Source organism: Mustela nigripes, chromosome 2, assembly GCF_022355385.1.
Source record: "Mustela nigripes isolate SB6536 chromosome 2, MUSNIG.SB6536, whole genome shotgun sequence".
Lineage (NCBI taxonomy): Eukaryota > Metazoa > Chordata > Mammalia > Carnivora > Mustelidae > Mustela > Mustela nigripes.
In genome coordinates, this window is record NC_081558.1 from 59,770,306 (window position 1) to 59,791,365 (window position 21,060).

At 41.4% G+C, this 21,060-nt stretch overlaps 1 protein-coding gene across 1 annotated transcript in view; it reads left to right on the forward strand.

Moving 5' to 3' along the window:
• Window positions 1-21,060, forward strand: part of ALDH1L1 (aldehyde dehydrogenase 1 family member L1) — a 113,098-nt gene that overhangs the window by 41,508 nt on the left and 50,530 nt on the right. The window contains exons 7-9 of the mRNA XM_059388304.1: window positions 126-263; window positions 2,321-2,446; window positions 5,913-6,004. Of these exons, the coding sequence (XP_059244287.1) occupies window positions 126-263; window positions 2,321-2,446; window positions 5,913-6,004 (356 nt within the window). The remainder of the gene's footprint in view (window positions 1-125; window positions 264-2,320; window positions 2,447-5,912; window positions 6,005-21,060) is intronic.

Sequence of the window (21,060 nt, forward strand, 5' to 3'; positions counted from 1 at the left end):
CTCCTTTCTCTCCCTGGCCCCACCCAGCCCCTCTTCATCCCCTTAACCCCACTCAGACTAGCCTGGGTTGCCAGCAATGGGAACCTCTTTCATCCACCATCTTCTGGTTTTCCTGTCCTCCACAGAAGCTGACTTTCTTCAACTCAACACTAAACACTACAGGTTTGGTGCCTGAGGGAGAAAATTTGCCCATCCCAGGAGCCCATCGGCCGGGGATAGTTACCAAAGCGGGACTCCTCCTTTTTGGGAATGATGACAGAATGGTAATGGTGCTGCTTTCAGTCACATGTCTGTACTGTAGGCTCCCGGGGCTCAGGTCTGGCAGTTAAACCCCAGGCTGCTCTAGAGAAAATGGGAAAATGAGACTGCAGACTCCAGGAGTCTGCAAGAAAACACAATGCTTGTACTTCCCTGTCCTGGGAAGTCTGGCCCCTTCCTTGTTTTTCCTGACCAGGCTCCTCAGCCAGAGGGTACTGGAGCCCTATGAGGGTATTGGAATCGGAGAGGCCCTGTCCCGGGGGCCCTGAACTTGGAGCCTCCTTTTAGTTCAGCAGAATATCCAGGTACCATTGGGTGTGGTCACTCTGTGCCTCAGTTTCCTTCTTTCTGAACAGGGACATCACAGGGAAGAACCCTTGGAGCCATACTGGGCACACTACATATCCAGACTCATGTTAGCAGACTCTGCAACTCTGAGTAACAGCTAATATTGATGGAGTGCCTTCTGTGTGCTGGGGCGCTATTTTAAAACAATTTATATCAATTAAATTTTATTTTCCCAACAACTGTATGAGATAGGCATTATACTCATTTAACAGAAGAGAAAACTGAAACAAAGAGGTTTAAATAACCCTCCTAACATCACCAAGTGAGTTTGTGGCAGAGCTGGGATTCAAGCCCTAAAATTCTGGCTCCAAAGCCTACCTCTTGGCCTCTAATAGTTATTCTCTTCAGTGGTTGGGTAGGTCTGGACCTTGATATACTGGAAACAGAGAAGGGTTACAGGCGGGGGTCTCCAAGCATTTTGGGGATTTCAACAAACCCTGTGGATGTTGAACCATTGGCTGCCTTGGTGTGTAGGCAGCTTTGCCCGGGATTAGTGTGAGCCACTCTGGGTACCTACCCTACTGTGCCCTGCCATTGGAGGGCCTGAGGCTGCCCTCAGTGTCTGCGATTTATGGTGATGGGGTGTTTTAAGTATTCTTGCTTGATACATGCAGTTGAAAGGTGCTATCCATCTTGGGTCAAGTTCCCTGGAAGCAGCATCTGAGACAGGAGTTCTTGTGTACCTGGTTTATTGATGGAAAATCCCACATAACCTAGGGCTAGGCTGGGACATCGGACAATGCTAAGCATAGATACAAGGGTTCTGGAGTCTTCCAGCCCTTATTTCATCCCAAGCTCTGCAGTGTGAATTGCATCTGCTGCATGCTCACATCACTAAGTGCTCAGTTTCTGCTGCCCCTGGGGAAGGGGATTGGCAGTAAGGCATAGCCCCTGGTCTTTTGTGTGTGGCTGTGTTTATCTAGCAACAGCCATGGAGGAGGAAGGTGCAGATGTAGGCTGCTAATGGCACACTCATGCAGCAGCTAGAGGATGGGGACACCATCCAAGAGGAGCTCTGGATGGGGGGTACCAATTGCACCTTCCTTGATGTCCACAGGGACAGCAAAGCAAAGGAAGCAGCCTTGGAAGAGACCCTTGGTTGAAGCATCTTTCAGAAACTTCTAGCTGGGTCTCGCTGGGCTTTAGCTCACTGAAAGCTCCAGAATATCTCCAAAAGGCAAAAGGGTGGAGATCAGGCAGGGAACTTGGCTCCAGTTATGTCAGGATGTATATAGAGTCTGCCATTCCTATAAACCACTCTTGTCAAACACAAATGTCCTTGTCTGCTCCTCTTCCCACCTCTAGACCCCAGGGGACATCTGATGACCTCCACCAGATGTTTCCCTGGGGTTTCTGGGAGCTGGTCTATTAGGTGATTAGTTGTTTTTTTGGTTGACTTTCAAAGTCGTGCTTGAATTATTTTTGTCTAATAAGTAGAAATTTTTATTGAAATGATAAAATCATTAAACTTAAAAAGAAGTGAGAGCTTGGTTGGGGTAGGTGACCAGGAGAAGTGAGCTCTACCATTCCCTCCGTGTCCATAGAATAGCCAGCATGCCCACTCTGAATGTCTCTCTTCCTCATTAATCTTGTGCCTTTCTCATGGTGAGGGTTAGAGAAGTGTGTGGGGTGCCCAACACAGTACTGCATATGGAACTGCTCTTCACCCTGAGAGGAGGCCAACCTTGGGTGCTGTGAAGCCTTCTTTTTGCAGCTGCTGGTGAAGAACATCCAGATAGAGGATGGCAAGATGATCCCAGCCTCCCACTTCTTCAACGGAGCAGATAGCAGTGCCCTTGAGCTGACCGAGGAAGAGCTGGTCATAGCAGAGGCTGTGAGGGTAAGAGATCCCTTCAGGGATTTTTGTCTGGTTGTGCAGGTTGTGCACTGCACATGTGTTTTTTTGACTCATACTCCCTGGAGTTGGGTGTGCACACCCTTTGTGGATATATGTGCTGACCCCAGGCACATTGTTGGTTCTGTCCTGTCTTGAAGCTTTCTGATGTCCCCTTGCTCTCTTCCTTTGTCACTGGGGCACTGGGATTTGGCTGGCTGGGTCTGACTTTTCTAACACTCCTTGTCAGTGGTGGACAAATGAAGCAATAAGCCCCTGGAATAGATGACAAAGGCAGGTTCCAAGTCCATAGCCCTTTGACAAGAATGTGTGCAGTGTAACCTTCCAGAAAAGCTCCCTGAGGGGGAGTATCTTGTACTGTGACCAGCATGGGCATCATAGTCAGGCAGACCTGTACTCTAATCCAGCTGCCTTTCATGATGCCAGAAAGCACTTCCCTCTCCGAGACTCAGTCCCTTCCACTACAAGTCGAATCAGAGGTCACTTCCCAGAGTTGTTCCCTCCTGCTCCCCCTACTCATTTCCCTCTCCTTGGGAGGCAGGGTATTGACAGCATTTAGTCTTATTAAATGGAAGGCATTAGATGAATTTCCACTCATTCACTCATTCAGTCATGTACTCAGTGACTTGTTTAAGAAATACATGAGCTCCTATCAAATGCCAGGTGCTAAATCAGACACCAGGAATATGACAATAAGCAGTGTCCCTGTTGTCAGGAAGTGTCCTTTTTCATGGGGAAGAGAACCAATGAACACCCATACATGAATAAGATAATTTCAGACAAAGAGAAGTGCCAGGAGCAAAATAATAGGGTGATGGAGACAAGATCCTTGGTGGGGGGAGGGGAAGGATGACTTTAGAAGAAATAATCGAGGCAGGCCCCCCTGGGCAGGAGGAGAAGAGGTGTGCCCTGAGAGCTGAGTGGAGAGAGTTTGGGGGAAAGGAAGGCTGTGGTGAGTGAAGGTGGGTCAGTTGGCAGCCACAATGGTGACTGTGGGTGTTAATGACAAGTGCAGGGGACAGGACCCAGCAAGGGAGGGACATTAAGAGCTGGTGCTGCTCCAGAGGCCACTGAGCATCTTGGTAGTGGTAGAAAGCTAAACATTCTGAATGTCTGTAAAGAAAGGAAGAGAGAGAAAGAAAGAAGAAAGAAAGTAAAAAAGAAAGAAAGAAAGGAAGGAAGGAAGGAAGAAAAAAGAAGGGAAAAAAGAAGCCTATTCACTCAAAAATATTCTTAGGACCACTGCTCTGGCCCCAGCCCTGTGCATGCTGGGGATTCTGGGGCCAGCTGGACAAACTGGCCTGCAGCTTCGAGTTGAGTGGCACTTGGGGTGAGCTAAGGTTGTGTTAAACCTGAGTCAAAAACTGCTGCAATTGTGTCCTTCATCTGTGCACTAGGAAGAATAAACCCCATGCCTGTGGGTGTTGTGAGTGGTCGAGGAGAGAACACAGATGGAGAGGGTCCATTCAGTCAGCACCTATGAGGACCTCAACAAATGTTGACAAGGGGCCTAGTGGTTGTCAGGAGAAGCACATACTTGCACAGTGTGCACCCATGTCATGTTCTAGACACTTCAGGAATGGTAGTGTGCTTAATTACTGTAACAACTCCATGAAGTAGGTGCTATTATTACCTTCATTTCCCAGCTGAGGAGCCTGAGACCCGAGGCGGGGTCACAGCAGATGAGGGCTGGCCTGGGCTTGGAGCCCAGCTGGTGGGGCTGGAGTCCTGGCTTCCACTGCTGTGTGGCTTGCCACATGGCCTCTGTCATCCTTAGCATTGATATCATGACACCTGTTGGTCACAGTTGGGCTAGCCCTTTCACAATGCCTGGTCTGGAGGTAACTGGGGTGGAGGGGAGATGGCCGGGAACGAGAGGCCAGTGTGGCATGGCTGTGGCCCTGTGTGGCCACCAGGATGGTGTTGATGAAAAGAGCTCATCCTTGCAGCTGCAGCAGGTGTCAGTTGTGTTCAGCAGACCTCACCAAATGCACACTGTGGGCTGGGGCAGGCCTTTGGCAAAAAGCCCAACCTCACACCCTCCTGAACCAAGCCTGTGCAGAGCACTGCCAATGGCACAAATGCCACATTTGCTGAGCTCCTTCTGTACACCAAATGCTCTGTCTGCCTCAGGCAAGACATCCCCCACAGCCGTTGTCAGCTCCTTGCACAGATGAGGAAATAGGCACTGAAAGGCTATCTGCATCTCCATGGCTTGTCAGGAGCCAAGCTGGGGTCTGAGTGAGGCAATGTGGCTTTGGGGTGCGCTGCCTCTCAGAGCTTCCACATGCATCTGATAAGGGCCAGTGCATTTTGTAGGTACCATAGGGTGGTATGCCCACATACCATCAGGTGACCCACGGACCCAGGCCACTTGAGTCTGAAGAGGGCCTTTGCCAGCACAGCAGTCAGTGAAGATTTCAGGGAAGAAGTGACACAATAGTTGGCCTTAGAGGCTTCCCAGGATTTAAACATGAGCTGGGGTTCAGAGAAGGGCATCACTGGTAGGCAAAGGCTCGGATGGAGGCCTTAGGGCAGGCAGTAATCAAGTGGGGATAGGGAGTGGCTCAGCATGGGTGCTGATGGTCACAATGAGCATGGGAAGGGCAAATCACAACACCTTTCCAAGAATGAAAGAGAAAGCCAAGGAGAGGTTGGGTTAAGGGTGCTGATCCTAATTGGACCTACCCACTTCCATCTGGGTCAGTGATCAGCCAGGCCTGAAATTTAGACAGAGGGTGAGGCATCTTCTCCTGTCCTGAAAAGCCCAACTGGGAACCCAGCCAGAGAACAGCTATCCCAGCCTGACCTACTGGATGGTTTTCTTAGAATTCTGGATGGTGTTACCCACTGGCACTGCCCTTTCCATGCTCATCCATGGGGCTGGCTGGTGGGCGCTGCAGCCCTCTGCAGGTCCCGGGACAGAGGAACATAGAACCAGCTAGCCTATTAGTGATGACAAGACCCAGCCCTCCTGAGCCCCATCAGTGTGCCTCATTTTTATCCTCAAAACCAACCCCATACTTTGCTTTCCCTTCCACACTGCAACATACCCAAACACCAATGTCACTCTGGGGACCTCACTAGGGTGACAGCATCCAGGGGAGGCTGGGCTTGAAGTGGGCTTGAGAGTAGCTGGTCCACAGCCATATCCTGAGCTCTGCATGTCTGGTCTTCCTGCTGCCCATGAACTGGTATGGGTATCCCAGAGAGGTTGGGATCAAGGTGAGATGCTCAAGAGGACAGTAGTTTAGCTCCTTGGGCTTCTACTTCCCCAAGGAGGCAGTTGCTCCATTACCGTCAGGCTCCTGAGAGCAGCAGCACTTTGGAATGGACAGAGAGCCCAGCCTGGCAATAGGTAGTCCGAATGCATATCAGGGTCTGCTCTCACCTGGAAGGTGCCTGCTCTCAGGTCCCCTGGGAGCCCTTTCTCATTGCACCTGTTTTTTAGAGTGCCTGGAAACGGATTCTCCCCAATGTCCTGGAGGTGGAAGACTCCACTGATTTCTTCAAGTCAGGGGCTGCATCAGTCGACGTTGTGAGGTAAGGCCAGGAGTGGAGGGGTGCGTTCCCAGGTGTCTGTGGTTGTGTCACAAACCACACTAAAACTGAGTGGCAGGGAACAACCACCATTTGTTATGTCTGTGGATCAGGGATCCAGAAAGGACCCATATGTGTAGGCCTTGAGAGATCACCTTGAATGGTGGTGGGTCGGTGAATTGGCAGGATCTGGAAGAGCGAGGCAGGGGTATCCTCCTCCAAGGTGGCTTTTCACTGCCATGCCTGGCCATTGGGCCTGGAGGGCTGGCACCTGCTGAGGTGGCACCACCGACTAGGGACCTGTGTGTTGCAGCCTCAGAGTGGCTGCTTTGGGAGTTGGTATCATTGTAGGTGGTGGCTTGTGGCTCTGAGTGCACTGATGCCAGCAAACAAGGCAGATGCAGACCAGGCCTGAATGGTCACATGTCATCACTGCCACTGACCTGATTGTTCTCGGTGGTCACAAGCTGCCCAGATTTGATGGCAAGAGCTGGAGCACTGAGACCCAGCCCTCAATGGGAGGAAGGTCAAACAATGTGCAGCCCCACCTTAAAACTGCCACAAGCTCAAATATTCACAGTGAAAGCCAAGGTGTTGGGGAAAGGGAATGGGCAGTTAGGGGTCACCATAGACTAGGTTACCCATTCTTCAACTTCATATGGACCATCTTGTTTTCCATTTAACAGTGGTAAGTTCTAATTTGTATAAAGGGAAGGATTTGGGATATAGTAGAACTTCTTTTCTTCAAGCAACTGTAACTTAATCTGGTTTAGACAAAAAAGAACAATAGTCAAAAGTACCATGATAGTTTCTTTAGGCATGGCTGATCACCTCAAAGACTCAAATTAAGTCCTTAGCATTGTCACTGCCTGTTGCTTCATTTTGGGGTAGGATTTCTCTTCATAGTGACAAGATGGCTGCACAGTAGCTCTGTTCTAGTTTCTTGTGTTATCAGCATTTCCAGTTAAAAGGTGGTAGGTCTCTGGAAGTTTCCACACAAGTCCTAGACTTGAATTTGACTGATTCTGATGGAGTCATGTGCTCCAGTAAGAAACAGTTGCTGGCCAGGAGGAGGCATGCTCTGACTGGCCAGGGCTGGGTCATGTGTCCTCCTCTGGAGCCAAGGACTGAGAGGACTACATTCAACCCACATCTCTAGAAAGAGAGGAGAAATTTGTTCTCTTGGAAAGTGTCAGTGCTGGGGGAAAGTGGGTGTTGTGAAGGCAGAACCAAAGATGTGTACCACACATGTGGAGAGGTTTCTTATGCTTCAGGAAGGTGCAAAGGAAATTCTGTGGAGCTCGCTTAAGTAGAGAAAAATTCATGTGTGAAATTAAGGAAGTATGTGCTCTTGATAGGGTGTGCAGATGACTGTTAGAGAAACACTCAGCTGAGCTCCGTATTTGGGTTCCTTCAGTAGATCTGTAGAGTGGACAGTACCAAACAGAGGAGTGCACTGATGAGGAAAAGAGATCCAGGGTGAACTAAGATGTGTGAAATACAGTCCCCCATGAATGCAAAGGAAGACTTACATGTTTCCAAGAACTTTGGGGGTAAAAAAAACCAAGGAGAGGCTTACACTTCTGCTCTGGGGTGAGCTAAGAGTGCAGCTTCTGTCTGACCAAATTAAAAAGTCTACCTGAGACTGAACTGAGTCATCCTGGTAGCAGGCCTCTCTCCTTTATTTTAATGATATTATAATAAAAAGCTTCGTGTAAATAGTAGTTTGAGGAGGAATTCCATGCTATGCACCTGGAGGAGATTCTGGGGAAGATCTTAAAAGGGGTTGGTTCAGAAAAGCAACTATGATCATGAGAATGGGGATATGTATTGTATCAGTTTTTGCTGTGTAACAAAGCACCTCAAACATAGTAGCTGAAAACACCACCATTTTTAAAGCTCACAGTTCTGTGGGTCAGCAGTCTGAACTGGGTTCACTTGATCCAGGCCAGACTGATGTCAGCTGGGGGCTCATTGGTCTAGGATGGATCCTTCAGAGGGCCACTACAGTGCAGACCTGTTCCTATGATGGTGAGAAGATCCTAGGAGGCAGAAGGTCCACATGAGCACATCATATCTACTGCATTTATTGGCCAAAGCAAGTCGTGGGGTTAGCCCAGCTTCAAGGAGGAAGGAAATGGACACCACGTCCTAATGGCAGGTGCTCTAAAGGCTGGGACTACAGAAAAGGTGGAGCATTGTAGCCAGTTTTATAACCTACCACATATATAAAAAGGCCCGAACTGGGCCTGTGTGCTTGGAAGCCTCGGACACTACAGTTCTCTTGTAACTCATTCTGATTTATGTATGTGGTCAGTATGAAGAATAAAATCAATTTTTTAAAAAATAATGCTCAGAAGAAGAATTTAAGACACCTGAGAAAATGATGTCCTGAGGACAAGCCAGAGCTGCCTAGAGCTTTTGAGCTGAGGTGTATTGTAGGATGCAGATAAAACTGATTCATTTTTGTTTTGTGAATACTTAAGAACATAGATCCTTTTGTTTCGATTATGGTAAATACACATATGAGATCTACCTTCTTAACAAATTTTTAAGTGTATATTCCAGTATTGTTAACTGTAAGTACAACGGTGTACAACAGATATCCAGAACGTTTTTTTATTTTTCATGACTGAAATTTTATACCCATTAAAGAGCAACTCCCTATTTCTCTCTCTCTGCCCAGCCCCTGGCAACCATCATTCTACTCTCTACTTCTATGAGTTTGATTCCTTGACATACATTATATGAGTGGAACCATTCAGTATTTGTCCCTCTTTAGCTGGCTTATTTCATAGCATAAAGACTGAATAATATAACACTGTATACTTACACCACCTTTTCCTTATCTATTCATGTGTTGGCAGATCTTTAGATTGTTTCTGCCTTTGGCTCTTTTAAATAACAGATACGGGATTGCGCTTGAGATCCTGATTTAAATTCTTTTGGATAAATACCCCAAAATGGGATTTATAGTAGTTAGGTAGAACTACCTACCATAAGTAGATAGAACTACTTATTGTAGTTCTAACTTATATTTGTATAAGTAATCTCTACACCCAGTGTGGGGTTTGAACTCATAAGCCGGAGATCAAGAGTCATATGCTCCTCCACCCGAGTAATCCAGATGTCCTTGGTAGTTCTGTTTTTAATGTTTTCGGCAGTATCAGCACTGCTGTCCATTCCATAGTAGTGGCACCACTTTACGCTCCTACCATCAGTGGACAAGGGTTCAAATTTCTCTTGAGCACTTAAAAAAAGACCATCTTCATACTTGTGGGGTGATATCTCATTGTGGTTTTGACTTTCATGTCGCTAATTATTGGTAATATTGAGGATCTTTTCATATACCTTTTGGTCATTTGTATGTGTCTTTGGGGAAATGTCTATTTAAGTCTTTTGCCCATCTTAAATTGAACTATTTGGGGGGGTTGTGGTTGAATTGTAAGCGTTCCTTACATATTTTGGATATTAACCCCTTACATATATTGTTTGCAAATATTTTCTCCCTTCCTATAGGTTGCCTTATCACTCTATTGATTGTTTCCTTTGTTGAGCAGAAGTTTTTATTTAATGCAGTTCTACTTGTCTGTTTTTGCTTTTGTTGCCATGATTTTGATGTAATATCCAAGAAATCATCACTAAAACCAATTTTATGAAAAATTTCCCTATATTTTCTTCTAGGAGTTTTGTAATTTCAGGTCTTTGATTAGTTTTTAATCCATTTTGAGTTGATTTTTAAATATGGCAAAAGATAAGGGCCCAAATTCAATCTCTTGCATTTAGATATCCAATTTCCCAAACACCAGTTGTTAAAGAAATGATCTTTTCGCATTGTATATTAGCAGCACCCTTACTGAACATCAGTTACTCATCTATGGGAGAGTTTATCTCTGGACTTTCTATTCTGTTCCCTCTATATGTCCATCTTTATATCAGTACCACTTTGCTTTAATTACTATAGCTTTGTAATATATTTTGAAACTAGAAAGTATGATGCCCCAGAAAAATTAGAAAGAGAGCTTTATTCTTCTTTTCAAGATTGTTTTGTTTATTCAGAGTCCTTTGTGGTTCCATATGAATTTCAGAATTGTTTTTGTCCATTTCTATAAAAAATAAGATTGAGATTTCGATAAATATTTCATTGAATCTGTAACTAGGTTTGGGTGGTATGATTATTTTAACAATATTCAAATCCATGACCTTGGGATATCTTTCCATTTATTTGTGTCTTCCCCACTTTCTTTCAGTATTTTGTAGTTTTCAGTATACAGGTGTTTCATCTCCTTGATAGAGTTTTTCCTAAGTATTTTATTATTTTTGATGTTAGTAAGTAGGATTATTTTCTTAATCTCCTTTTTAGATTGCTAATTTTTAGTGTATAGAAATGCAACTGATTCTTGTATGTTTATTTTGTTTTCTGAAACTTTACTGAATTAGTTTATTAGTTCTAACAATATTTTGGTGAAATTTGTAGAGCTTTCTATGTAGAAGAGCATGCCATCTACAGAGGTCATTTTACTTCTTCCGTTCTAATTCTGATGCCTCTTATTCTTTATTTTCTTTCTTCCTCCCATCTAATTGATCTTTCTAGAATTTCCATTACTATGTTGAATGAAAGTGGCTGGAATGGGCATCCTTGTCTTTTTCCCAAGGGAAAGCTTTCAGTCTTTCACTATTATGATGTTAGGTATGGGCTTTCACATCTGGGCTTTAAAATATTAAGGTGTAAGGTAATTTTCTTCTTTTCCCGAGTTTGTTGACTATTTTTATTATGAAAAAATGTTGAATCTTGTCAAATGTTTTCCCTGCACCTATTGAGATAATCATGTGATTTTTATATTCCATGCTGTTAATGATGCGGTGTCACATTTATTGATTTGTGGGTGTCAAACCATCCTTGCATCCCAGGGATGAATCCCACATGGTCATGGTGTATGATCCTTAATGTGCCATTAAGTTTGGTTTGCCAGTTTTTAAAAATAATTTTTGCATTTATATTTATCAGGGATATTAGCTTGTAATCTTCTTTTCTTGTGTCCTTATCTAGCTTAGGTATCAAAGCAATTTTATTCTCATAAAATGCATTTGAGAATATTCCCTCCTTTTCAGTTTTTTTGGGAGAGTTTGAGAGGCATTGACATTAGTTCTTCCTTAAATGTTTGGTAGAATTCACCAGGGAAACCATCTGGTCCCGGGCTTTTCTTTTCTGGGAAGTTTTTGATTATTGACTCACTCTTCTTACTCATTATTGGTCTGTTCAGATTTTCAATTTCTTTTTAAAAAAGATTTTATTTATTTATTTGGGAGAGAGAGAGGGAGAGAGAGAGAGAATGAGAGAATGAGTGGGAGGAGGGGCAGAGGGAGAAGTAGAGACTCCCTGCAGAGCTGGGAGCCCAACTCAGGACTCGATCCCCAGACCCTGGGATCATGACCTGAGTTGAAGGCAAGCACTTAACCAACTAAGCCACCCAGACACTCCAGACTTTCTACTTCTTCATGATTCAGGGTGTAGATTATGTTTCAAGGAATTTATCCATTTCCTCCAGGTAATACAATTTGTTGCTGTGTACTTGTTCATAGTAGTCTCTTATAATCATTCATGTTTGTGTGGTATCATTTATAATGTCTCCTCTTTCTTTTCTGATGTTATCAGATTCTGTTTTTTTTCCTTAGTTAGCCCATCTAGAAATTTGTCAATTTTGTCTATCTTTTCAAAAATTTAGCTCTAGTTTTGTTGATCATTTCTATTGTCATCTTATTGTTACTGTTGTTTTGGTCTCTATTTTATTTATTTCTGCTCTGATCTTTGTTATTTCCTTTCTCCTGCTAACTTTGAGCTTCATCTATTTTTCTTTTTCTAGTCCCTTGTAGTGTAAAATTTGGTTGTTTATTGGATTATTTTCCCCCTTAATGTTGGCCTTTATCACCAAACTGCTTTTTCTGTGTCCCATAAGATTTAGTGTTTGTGTTTCCATTTTTGCTTGTTTCAAGACATTATTTTATAATAGCTTAAGATTTCCAAAAACCTTGTGAGGAGAGTACAGAGCATTCCCATATACTCCACATTAGTCACTTTATTATTAACTTCCTATGTTAGAATGGTACATTTGTCATGATCAGTAATCCAATATTGCTAGATTATTTTTAATTAAAGTTGATCTACTTTATTCAGATTTTCTTAATTTTTGTCTAATGTCCCTTTTCTATCCTACTACCCCATTGGGATACCACATTATATTTAGTCATTAGGTCTCTTCTAAACAGTGATAGTTTCTCAGACTTGCTTTGATTTTGATGATGTTAACATTTTTTAGGAGTACTGCTCAGGTATTTTGTAGTCTGTATTCATGTCCAGCTGTAGTCCAGTTCATGAAAATGGTTATATTTTTTTAATTTTATTTAGGTCTTTTAAAATTACTTTCGCAGTACTCATAGTTCCCAGTGTGAAACTCTGTTGCCTCCTTGGTTACTTTATTGCCATTTTATTCTTCTTGATGGTATTGTAAATGGAATTGTTTTATTAATTTCTGTTTATTGTTAGTGTGTAGAAATGCAATGGATTTTCCTGTGTTGCTTTTGTACCCTGTTGAATTTGCTTATTAGCTCCAATAATATGTCAGGTTTTTAAAAATTACAGTATGTCAAAGTGTGTGTGTGTGTGCGTGTGTGATATTGTTGTATGTGTATGTGTATGTTCCAGTAAAACTTCATTGACAAAGTAGGCTGTCGCTAACTGATCTCTGCCTTAAACCAAAAGCCTGGGTATAATGTGCTGTGATCATGCAAGAAAGAACTCAGCATATAACCCAGCAGTGCTTCATAAATGCGAAAATAAGCCTTTTTTCCCCCTCCTTCACTCATTTTTCTTGATTCATAGCTTAAAGACAATTTTATAATTTTTCCTTTATTTAATAAAAATGTAAATATTTAAGATGTGTGTTAGTATGATTGATATACACTGTGAGATGATTATTATAGTCAAGCTAATTAACACACTCATTTCACATAGTTACTTTTACTTTTGACAGAGCATATGAGCCCTACCCTTTTAGCAAATTTCTACTGTACATTGCAATATTATTAACTATAGTCACTCGATGTACATTAGATCTCTAGAACTTATTCATCTTATATAACTGAAAGCTTGCCCCCTTGACCATAAGGTAAACCACCATTGCAATTGAGAATTCCATCTGGTGACAGTGAATTTGCCTTAATGTTATTTTTGAGAGGATTTCAGCATTTATATTGATCAGGAATACTGGCTTGAGATTGTATTTTCTTTCTTTTTTTAAATTTTCTATTTTTTAAATTTCTTTTCAGTGTACCAGGATTCATTCTTTATGCAAACACCCAGTGCTCCATGCAATACATGCCCTCCATAATACCCACCACCAGGCTCACCCAACCTCCCACCCTCTCCCCTCCAAAACCCTCAGATTGTTTTTCAGAGTCCATAGTCTCTCATGCTTCATCTCCCCCTCCAATTTCCCCCAACAACCTTCTCCTCTCCAACTCCCCATGTCCTCCGTGTTATTTCGTTTTTTAGTATATGTGCTGCCAAAGCGAGCACCTCTGTGTTATTTGTTATGCTCCACAAATAAGTGAAACCATATGATAATTGACTTGCTGTGCTTAACTTATTTCACTCAGCATAATCTCTTCCAGTCCCATCCATGTTGATAAAAGCTTGAGTATTCATCCTTTCTGATGGAGGCATAATACTCCATACTGTATATGGACCACATCTTCCTTATCCATTCATCCGTTGAAGGGCATCTTGGTTCTTTCCACAGTTTGGCGACTGTGGCCATTGCTGCTATAAACATTGGGATGCAGATGGCCCTTCTTTTCACTACATCTGTATCTTTGGGGTAAATACCCAGTAGTGCAATTGCAAGGTCAAAGGCAGCTCTATTTTTAATTTCTTAAGGAATCTCCACACTGTTTTCAACGTGGCTGCACCAACTTGCATTCCCACCAACAGTGAAAGAGGGTTCCCCTTTCTCTACATCCTCTCCAACACATGTTGTTCCCTGTCTTGCTAATTTTGGCCATTCTAATTGCTGTAAGGTAGTATCTCAATGTGATTTTGATTTGAATCTCCCTGATGGCTAGTGATGATGAACATTTTTTCATGTGTCTGATAGCCATTTGTATGTCTTCATTGGAGAAGTGTCTGTTCATGTCTTCTCACCATTTTGGGGCATGATTATCTGTTTTGTGTATGTTGAGTTTGAGAAGTTCCTTATAGATCCTGGATATCAGCCTTTTGTCTGTACTGTCATTTCCGAATATCTTCTTCCATTCTGTGTGTTGCCTCTTGGTTTAGTTGACTGTTTCCTTTGTTGTGCAGAAGACTTGATCTTGATGACGTCCCAAATGTTCATTTTGTTTCCTTTGCCTTTGGAGACATATCTTGAAAGAAGTTGCTGTGGCTGATATCGAAAAGTTTACTGCCTATGTTCTCCTCTAGGATTCTGATGGATTCCTGCCTCACGTTGAGGTCTTTAACCATTTCAAGTTTATCTTTGTGTATGGTGTTAGAGAATGGTCGAGTTTTATTCTTCTACATCTAGTTGTCCAATTTTCCCAGCACCATTTATTGAAGAGACTGTCTTTTTTTCCACCTTATATTTTTTCCTTCTTTGTCAAAGATTATTTGACCATAGAGTTGAGGGTCCATATCTGGGCTCTCTACTCTGTTCCGCTGGTCTATGTGTCTGTTTTTGTGCCTGTACCATGCTGTCTTGGTGATCACAGCTTAGTAGTAAAGCTTGAAATCAGGCAATGTGTTGCCCCCAGTTTTGTTTTGTTTTGTTCTGTTTTGTTTTGTTTTTTAACATTTCCTTAGCAATTCGGGATCTCTTCTGATTCCATACAAATTTTAGCATTGTTTGCTCTAGCTCTTTGAAAAATGTCGGTGGAATTTTGATCAGAATGGCACTGAAAGTATAGATTGCTCTAGGCAGTATAGGCATTTTAACAATGTTTATTCTTTTGATCCATGAGAATGGAATGGTCTTCCATCTTTTTATGTCTTTAGTTTCTTTCATGAGTGTTCCATAGTTCCTCAAGTACAGATCCTTTACCTCTTTTGTTAGGTTTATTCCCAGGTATCTTACGGTTCTTGGTGCTATAGTAAATGGAATTGATTCTCTAATTTCCCTTTCTGTATTTTCATTGTTAGTGTATAAGAGAGTAACTGATTTCTGTATATTGACTTTGTATCCTGCCACATTACTGAATTGCTGTATGAGTTCTAGTAGTTTGGGGGTGGAGTCTTTTGGGTTTTCCATATAAAGAATTATGTCATCTGCAAAGAGAGAGGGTTTGACTTCTTCATTACCAATTTGGATACTTTTTATTTCTCTTTGTTGTCTGAATGCTGTTGCTGGGACTTCTAATACTATGTTGAACAAGAGTGGAGAGAGTGGGCATCCTTGTCATTTTCCTGATCTCAACAGGAAGGCTGCAAGCTTTTTCCCATTGAGGATGATATTTGCTGTGGGTCTTTCATAGATATATTTGATGAAGTTGAGGAATGTTCCCTCTATCCCTATACTTTGAAGCATTTTAATCAGGAACGGATGCTGGATTTTGTCAAATGCTTTTTCTGCATCAATTGAGAGGACCATGTGTTTCTTCTCTCTTCTCTTATTGGTTTGTTCTATCACATTAATTGGTTTGTGAATGTTGAACCATCCTTGTAACCCAGGGATGAATCCCACCTGGTCATGGTGGATAATCTTTTTAATGTGCTGTTGGATCCTGTTGGCTAGGATCTTGTTGAGAATCTTAGCATCCATATTCATCAGGGATATTGGTCTGAAATTCTCCTTTTTGGTGGGGTCTTTGCCTAGTTTGGGGATCAGGGTAATGCTGGCTTCATAGAAAGAGTCTGGAAGTTTTCCTTCTGCTTCAATTTTTTGAAACAGCTTCAGGAGAATAGGTGTTATTTCTTCTTTGAAAGTTTGGTAGAATTCCCCATGAAATCTGTCAGGTCCTGGGCTCTTGATTTTTGGGAGGTTTTGGATCACTGCTTCAATATCGTTACTAGATATTGGTCTATTCAGGTTGTCAGTTTCTTCCTGGTTCAATTTTGGGAGTTTATAGTTTTCCAGGAATGCATCCATTTCATCTAGGTTGCTTAACTTATTGGCATATAACTGTTGATAATAACTTCTGGATTGTTTCTATTTCCTTGGTGTTAGTTGTGACTCTCCCTTTTCATTAATAATTTTATTAATTTGGGCTTTCTCTCTTTTCTTTTGGATTAGTTTGGCCAATGGTTTATCGATCTTCTTGATTCTGTCAAAAAACCACCTTCTAGTTTCATTGGTGCATTCTACTTATCTTTAGTTTCTATCTCACTGATCTCTGCTCTAATCTTGATTATTTCCCTTCTTGTGTGTGGAGTTGGCTTAATTTGTTGTTGATTCTCCAGTCCTTTAAGATGTAGAGACAGCTGGTTTATTGTGGATTTTTCAGTCTCTTTGAGGGAGGCTTGGATGGCTATGTATTCCCCACTTAGGACCTCTTTTGCTGAATCCCATAGGTTTTGGACCGAAGTGTCTTTGTTCTCATTGCTTTCTATGAATTGTTTCAGTTCTTCTTTGATTTCCTGGTTGATTCAAGCATTCTTAAGCAAAGTGGTCTTCAGCTTCCAGGTGTTTGAGTTCCTTCGGAACTTTTCCCTGTGATTGAGCTCCAGTTTCAACGCATTGTGATCTGATCTGAGAATATGAAGGGAATAATCTCAATCTTTTGGTATCGGTTGAGCCCTGATATGTGACCCAGTATGTGGTCTATTCTGGAGAAGGTTCCATGTGCACTTGAGAAGAATGTGTATTCTGTTGTTTTAGGGTGGTATGTTCTGCATATATCTATGAGATCCATCTGGTCCAATGTGTCATTCAATGCTTTTTTTGCTTTATTGATTTTCTGTTTGGATGATCTATTACTGGGAGTGGCATGTTAACATCTTCTACTATTAATGTATTCATATCAATATGACTCTTTATCTTGATCAACAGTTTTTTTATGTAACTGGCTGCTCCCACATTGGGGGCATAAATATTTACAATTGTTAGATCTTCTTTGTGCATAGTACCTTTAAGAATTATGTAGTGTCCTTCTGTGTCTCTGACTACAGTCTGTAGTTTAAAGTCTAATTTATCTGATATGAGACTCGCTACCACAGCCTTCTTTTGAGGACCATTGGCATGAAAGATACTTCTCCATCCGTTCACTTTCAGTCTGGATGTATCCTTAGGTTCAAAATGGGTCTCTTTTAGACAACATATGGATGGGTCCTGTTTTATTGAATCTGCAACCCTGTCCATTTTATGGGTGCATTTAGGCCATTCACATTGAGAGTGATTATTGAGAGATACATTTTTATTGACATCATGTTACCTGTGAAGTCTTTGTTTCTATAGATTGTCTCCATATATTTCTATTCAGTGATAGTCTTGGGTTTTTTCCTCTTTTATAGAACCTCCCCCCCCTTAATATTTCCAGTGTCAGCTTGGTGGTCACATACTCTTATAAACCTTGCCAGTCTTAGAAACTCTTTATCTCTCCCTCCATTTTGAATGTCAGTCTTGCTGGCTAAAGTATTCTTGGCTGCATGTTTTTCTCATATAGTTGCCCTGAATACAACTCTCCAGCCCTTCTGGCTTGCCAGGTTTCTGTGGACAGGTCTGACTTTATTCTGATGGGCTTTCCTCTGTACGTTAGGAATTTCTTCACCCTAGCTGCTTTCAGGAGCTCCTGTCTACAATTATAATTCATCATTTTCACAATCAGGTGTCTCGAGGTCTTTTTAGATTCTTTGATCTTGGGGACAGACCTTTCTGCTTCTAGTACATGAACATGGGTTCCATTCACCAGATTGGGAAAATTTTCATGGAGAATTTATTCAACTATATCTTCTAGTCTTCTTTCCTTATCTCCCCCACCACCCTAGGGATTCCAGTAATTCTGACGTTGGAACGTTTCATGGTGTCATTTATTTCCCTAATTCTGTTTTCATGGCTTCTAAGTTGTTTGTTCCAGGCTTCCTGCTGATCCTTTTTCTCTGTTTCTCCTCCAGATCACTAATTCTATCTTCTGCCTCAGTTACCCTAGCTGCCCACTGCTTTCTTCTGCCCCCATAGAGATCCAGAAGTGGATAATTCTAATCTCAGGCTGATTTCATGGGTGATCAGAGTTCTTTGGTAGGTAATCAGCTCACTTTAGGGGACAGGTTGAAATGGCGCCTCCTCCTACTTCTCCTCCATCTTGTCTCCCTCTGAAGTTTTCTTGTCTTGAGGTGACTTTTTCTGGCTTTGGTATCAGGGTATTTCTATTTTCATAGAATTAATGGGAAGTGTTTCTTCTTCATTTTTTGCAGTGGGGGGGGGATGATCTTGAGAAGGATTGGTTTCAACTCTTCTTTAAATATTTGGGAGAATTCACTAGTGAAGCCATTCAGCATTGAGCTTTTTTTTTTGTTGGAAGGTTTTATAATTACTGATTCAATCTCTTTACTAGTTGTGGGTGTATTCAGATTTTTTAATTTCCTCATGTGTTAGTTTATGTAGATTGTATGTTTTCTAGCAAATTGTTCCTTTCATCTAGGTAATCAAATTTGTTGGTGTATAAATTATCACAGTATTTTCTTATGATCCTTTTTATTTCTGTAAAATTGGTATAATCACTTTCATTTCTGATTCTAGTAATTTGAGTTTTTTCTGTTTTTCTTTTTCTTGGTCAGTCAGGTTTGTCAATTTTGATTTTTTTCAAGGAACCAACTTTTGTTTCATTGATTTTCCTGATTCTTTTTTTATTCTCTATTTTATTTATTTCTGCTCTAATCTTTATTATTTACCACCTTCTGCTGGCTTTTGGTTTAGCTTGCTCTTTTTTTTTTTTTTTAATTTCTTTTTAGCATAACAGTATTCATTGTTTTTGCACCACACCCAGCACTCCATGCAATATGTACCCTCCTTAATACCCACCACCTGGCTCCCCCAACTTCCCACCCCCCGCCCCTTGAAAACCCTCAGATTGTTTTTCAGAGTCCATAGTCTCTCATGGCTCACCTCCCCTTCCAATTTCCCCCAACTCCCTTCTCCTCTCCATCTCCCCTTGTCCTCTATACTGTTTGTTATGCTCCACAAATAAATGAAACTATATGATAATTGACTCTCTCTGCTTGACTTAATTTCACTCAGCATAATCTCTTCCAGTCCCGCCCATGTTGCTACAAAAGTTGGGTATTCATCCTTTCTGATGGAGGCATAATACTCCATAGTGTATATGGACCACATCTTCCTTATCCATTCGTCTGTTGAAGGGCATCTTGGTTCTTTCCACAGTTTGGCGACTGTGGTCATTGCTGCTATAAACATTGGGGTACAGATGGCCCTTCTTTTCACCACATCTGTTTCTTTGGGGTAAATACCCAGGAGTGCAATGGCAGGGTCATAGGGAAGCTCTATTTTTAATTTCTTGAGGAGTCTCCACACTGTTTTCTAAAGTGACTGCACCAACTTGCATTACCACCAACAGTGAAAGAGGGTTCCCCTTTCTCCACATCCTCTCCAACACATGTTGTTTCCTGTCTTGCTAATTTTGACCATTCTAACTGGTGTAAGGTGGTATCTCAATGTGGTTTTAATTTGAATCTCCCTGATGGCTAGTGATGATGAACATTTTTTCATGTGTCTGATTAGCTTGCTCTTTAAAAAAAAAAAATTTCTTAAGGTGTACAATTAGCATATTAACTTAAGTTCTTCGTGCTTTTTTAAAAAAAATTGTTTGTTTTTATTTCTTTTCTGTGTTCCAAAATTCATTGTTTATGCACCACACCAGTGCTCCATGCAATACGTGCCCTCCACAATACTTCATTTTAATGTATAGATTTACAATTATAAATTTCCCTCTCAGCACTATTTTTGTTGCCATCCATGTTTTTGTTATGTTGTGTTTTTGTTTTTCTTTGACCAAAGTTATTTTCACTTCCTTTGTGATTTCTTTTTTCGCCTATTGGTTGTTTAGGAGTGTACCATTTAACTTCCATATTTTTGTGGATTTTCCAGTTTTTCTTCCACTATATTCATAGTTGCATTCTGTTGTGGTCAGAAAAAGATGTTTTATAAGATTTCAATCTTTTAAAATTTATTAAGACTTACTGGGTAGTCTAACAAATGGTTTATTGTGCAGACTATTCCATGTGCACTTGAGAAGGATGTGAATTCTGCTATTCTTAAGTGTTCTGCTTATGTCTGTTCTGTGCATATACAGTTGGATTATAGTGTTGCTTAATTATTGCGTTTCCTTATATTCTCTCTGGTTGTTCTAATCATTATCGAAAGTTAAGTATTTTAGTCTCCAGCTATTATTATAGAAGTTTTGCTGTACATTTTTGGGAGCCTGTGTTTTTGATGCCTGTGTGTGTGTGTATATATATATATATATATATATATATATATATATATTTACCATATCCTCTTGCTGGGTTGAACATTTTATTAATAGTCTTTGCTTCTCATAACCTTATTTGATTTAAAGTCTATTTTTTGGTGACAATATAGCCACTCAGCTCTCTTTTTTGGTTACCCTTTGCATAGGCTACCTTTTCCATCGTTTTGCTTTCAGTTTTTTTGTGTGTGTACTTATATCTAAAATAAGTCTCTTGTAGCATTTGGGTAGATGATATTTTTTATCCAATCTACCAATCTATGTTTTTAATAGGAGAGTTTAAACCATAACCATTGGTTATCAGATTACTATAAAGAAAAGGATTTAGTACTGCTATTTCTCTGTTTTCAGTATGTCTTTTTGTTCTGTTTGGTTTTGTTTTTGTTTTAGAGATTTTATTTATTTGACAGACAGAGATCACAAGTAGGCAGAGAGGCAGGCAGAGAGAGAGAGAGAGGGAAACAGGCTCTCCACTGTGCAGAGAGCCCAATGCAGGGCCTGATCCCAGGAGCCTGGGATCATGACCCGAGCTGAAGGTAGAGGCTTCAACTCACTGAGCCACCCAGGCACCCGTGTTTTCAGTATGT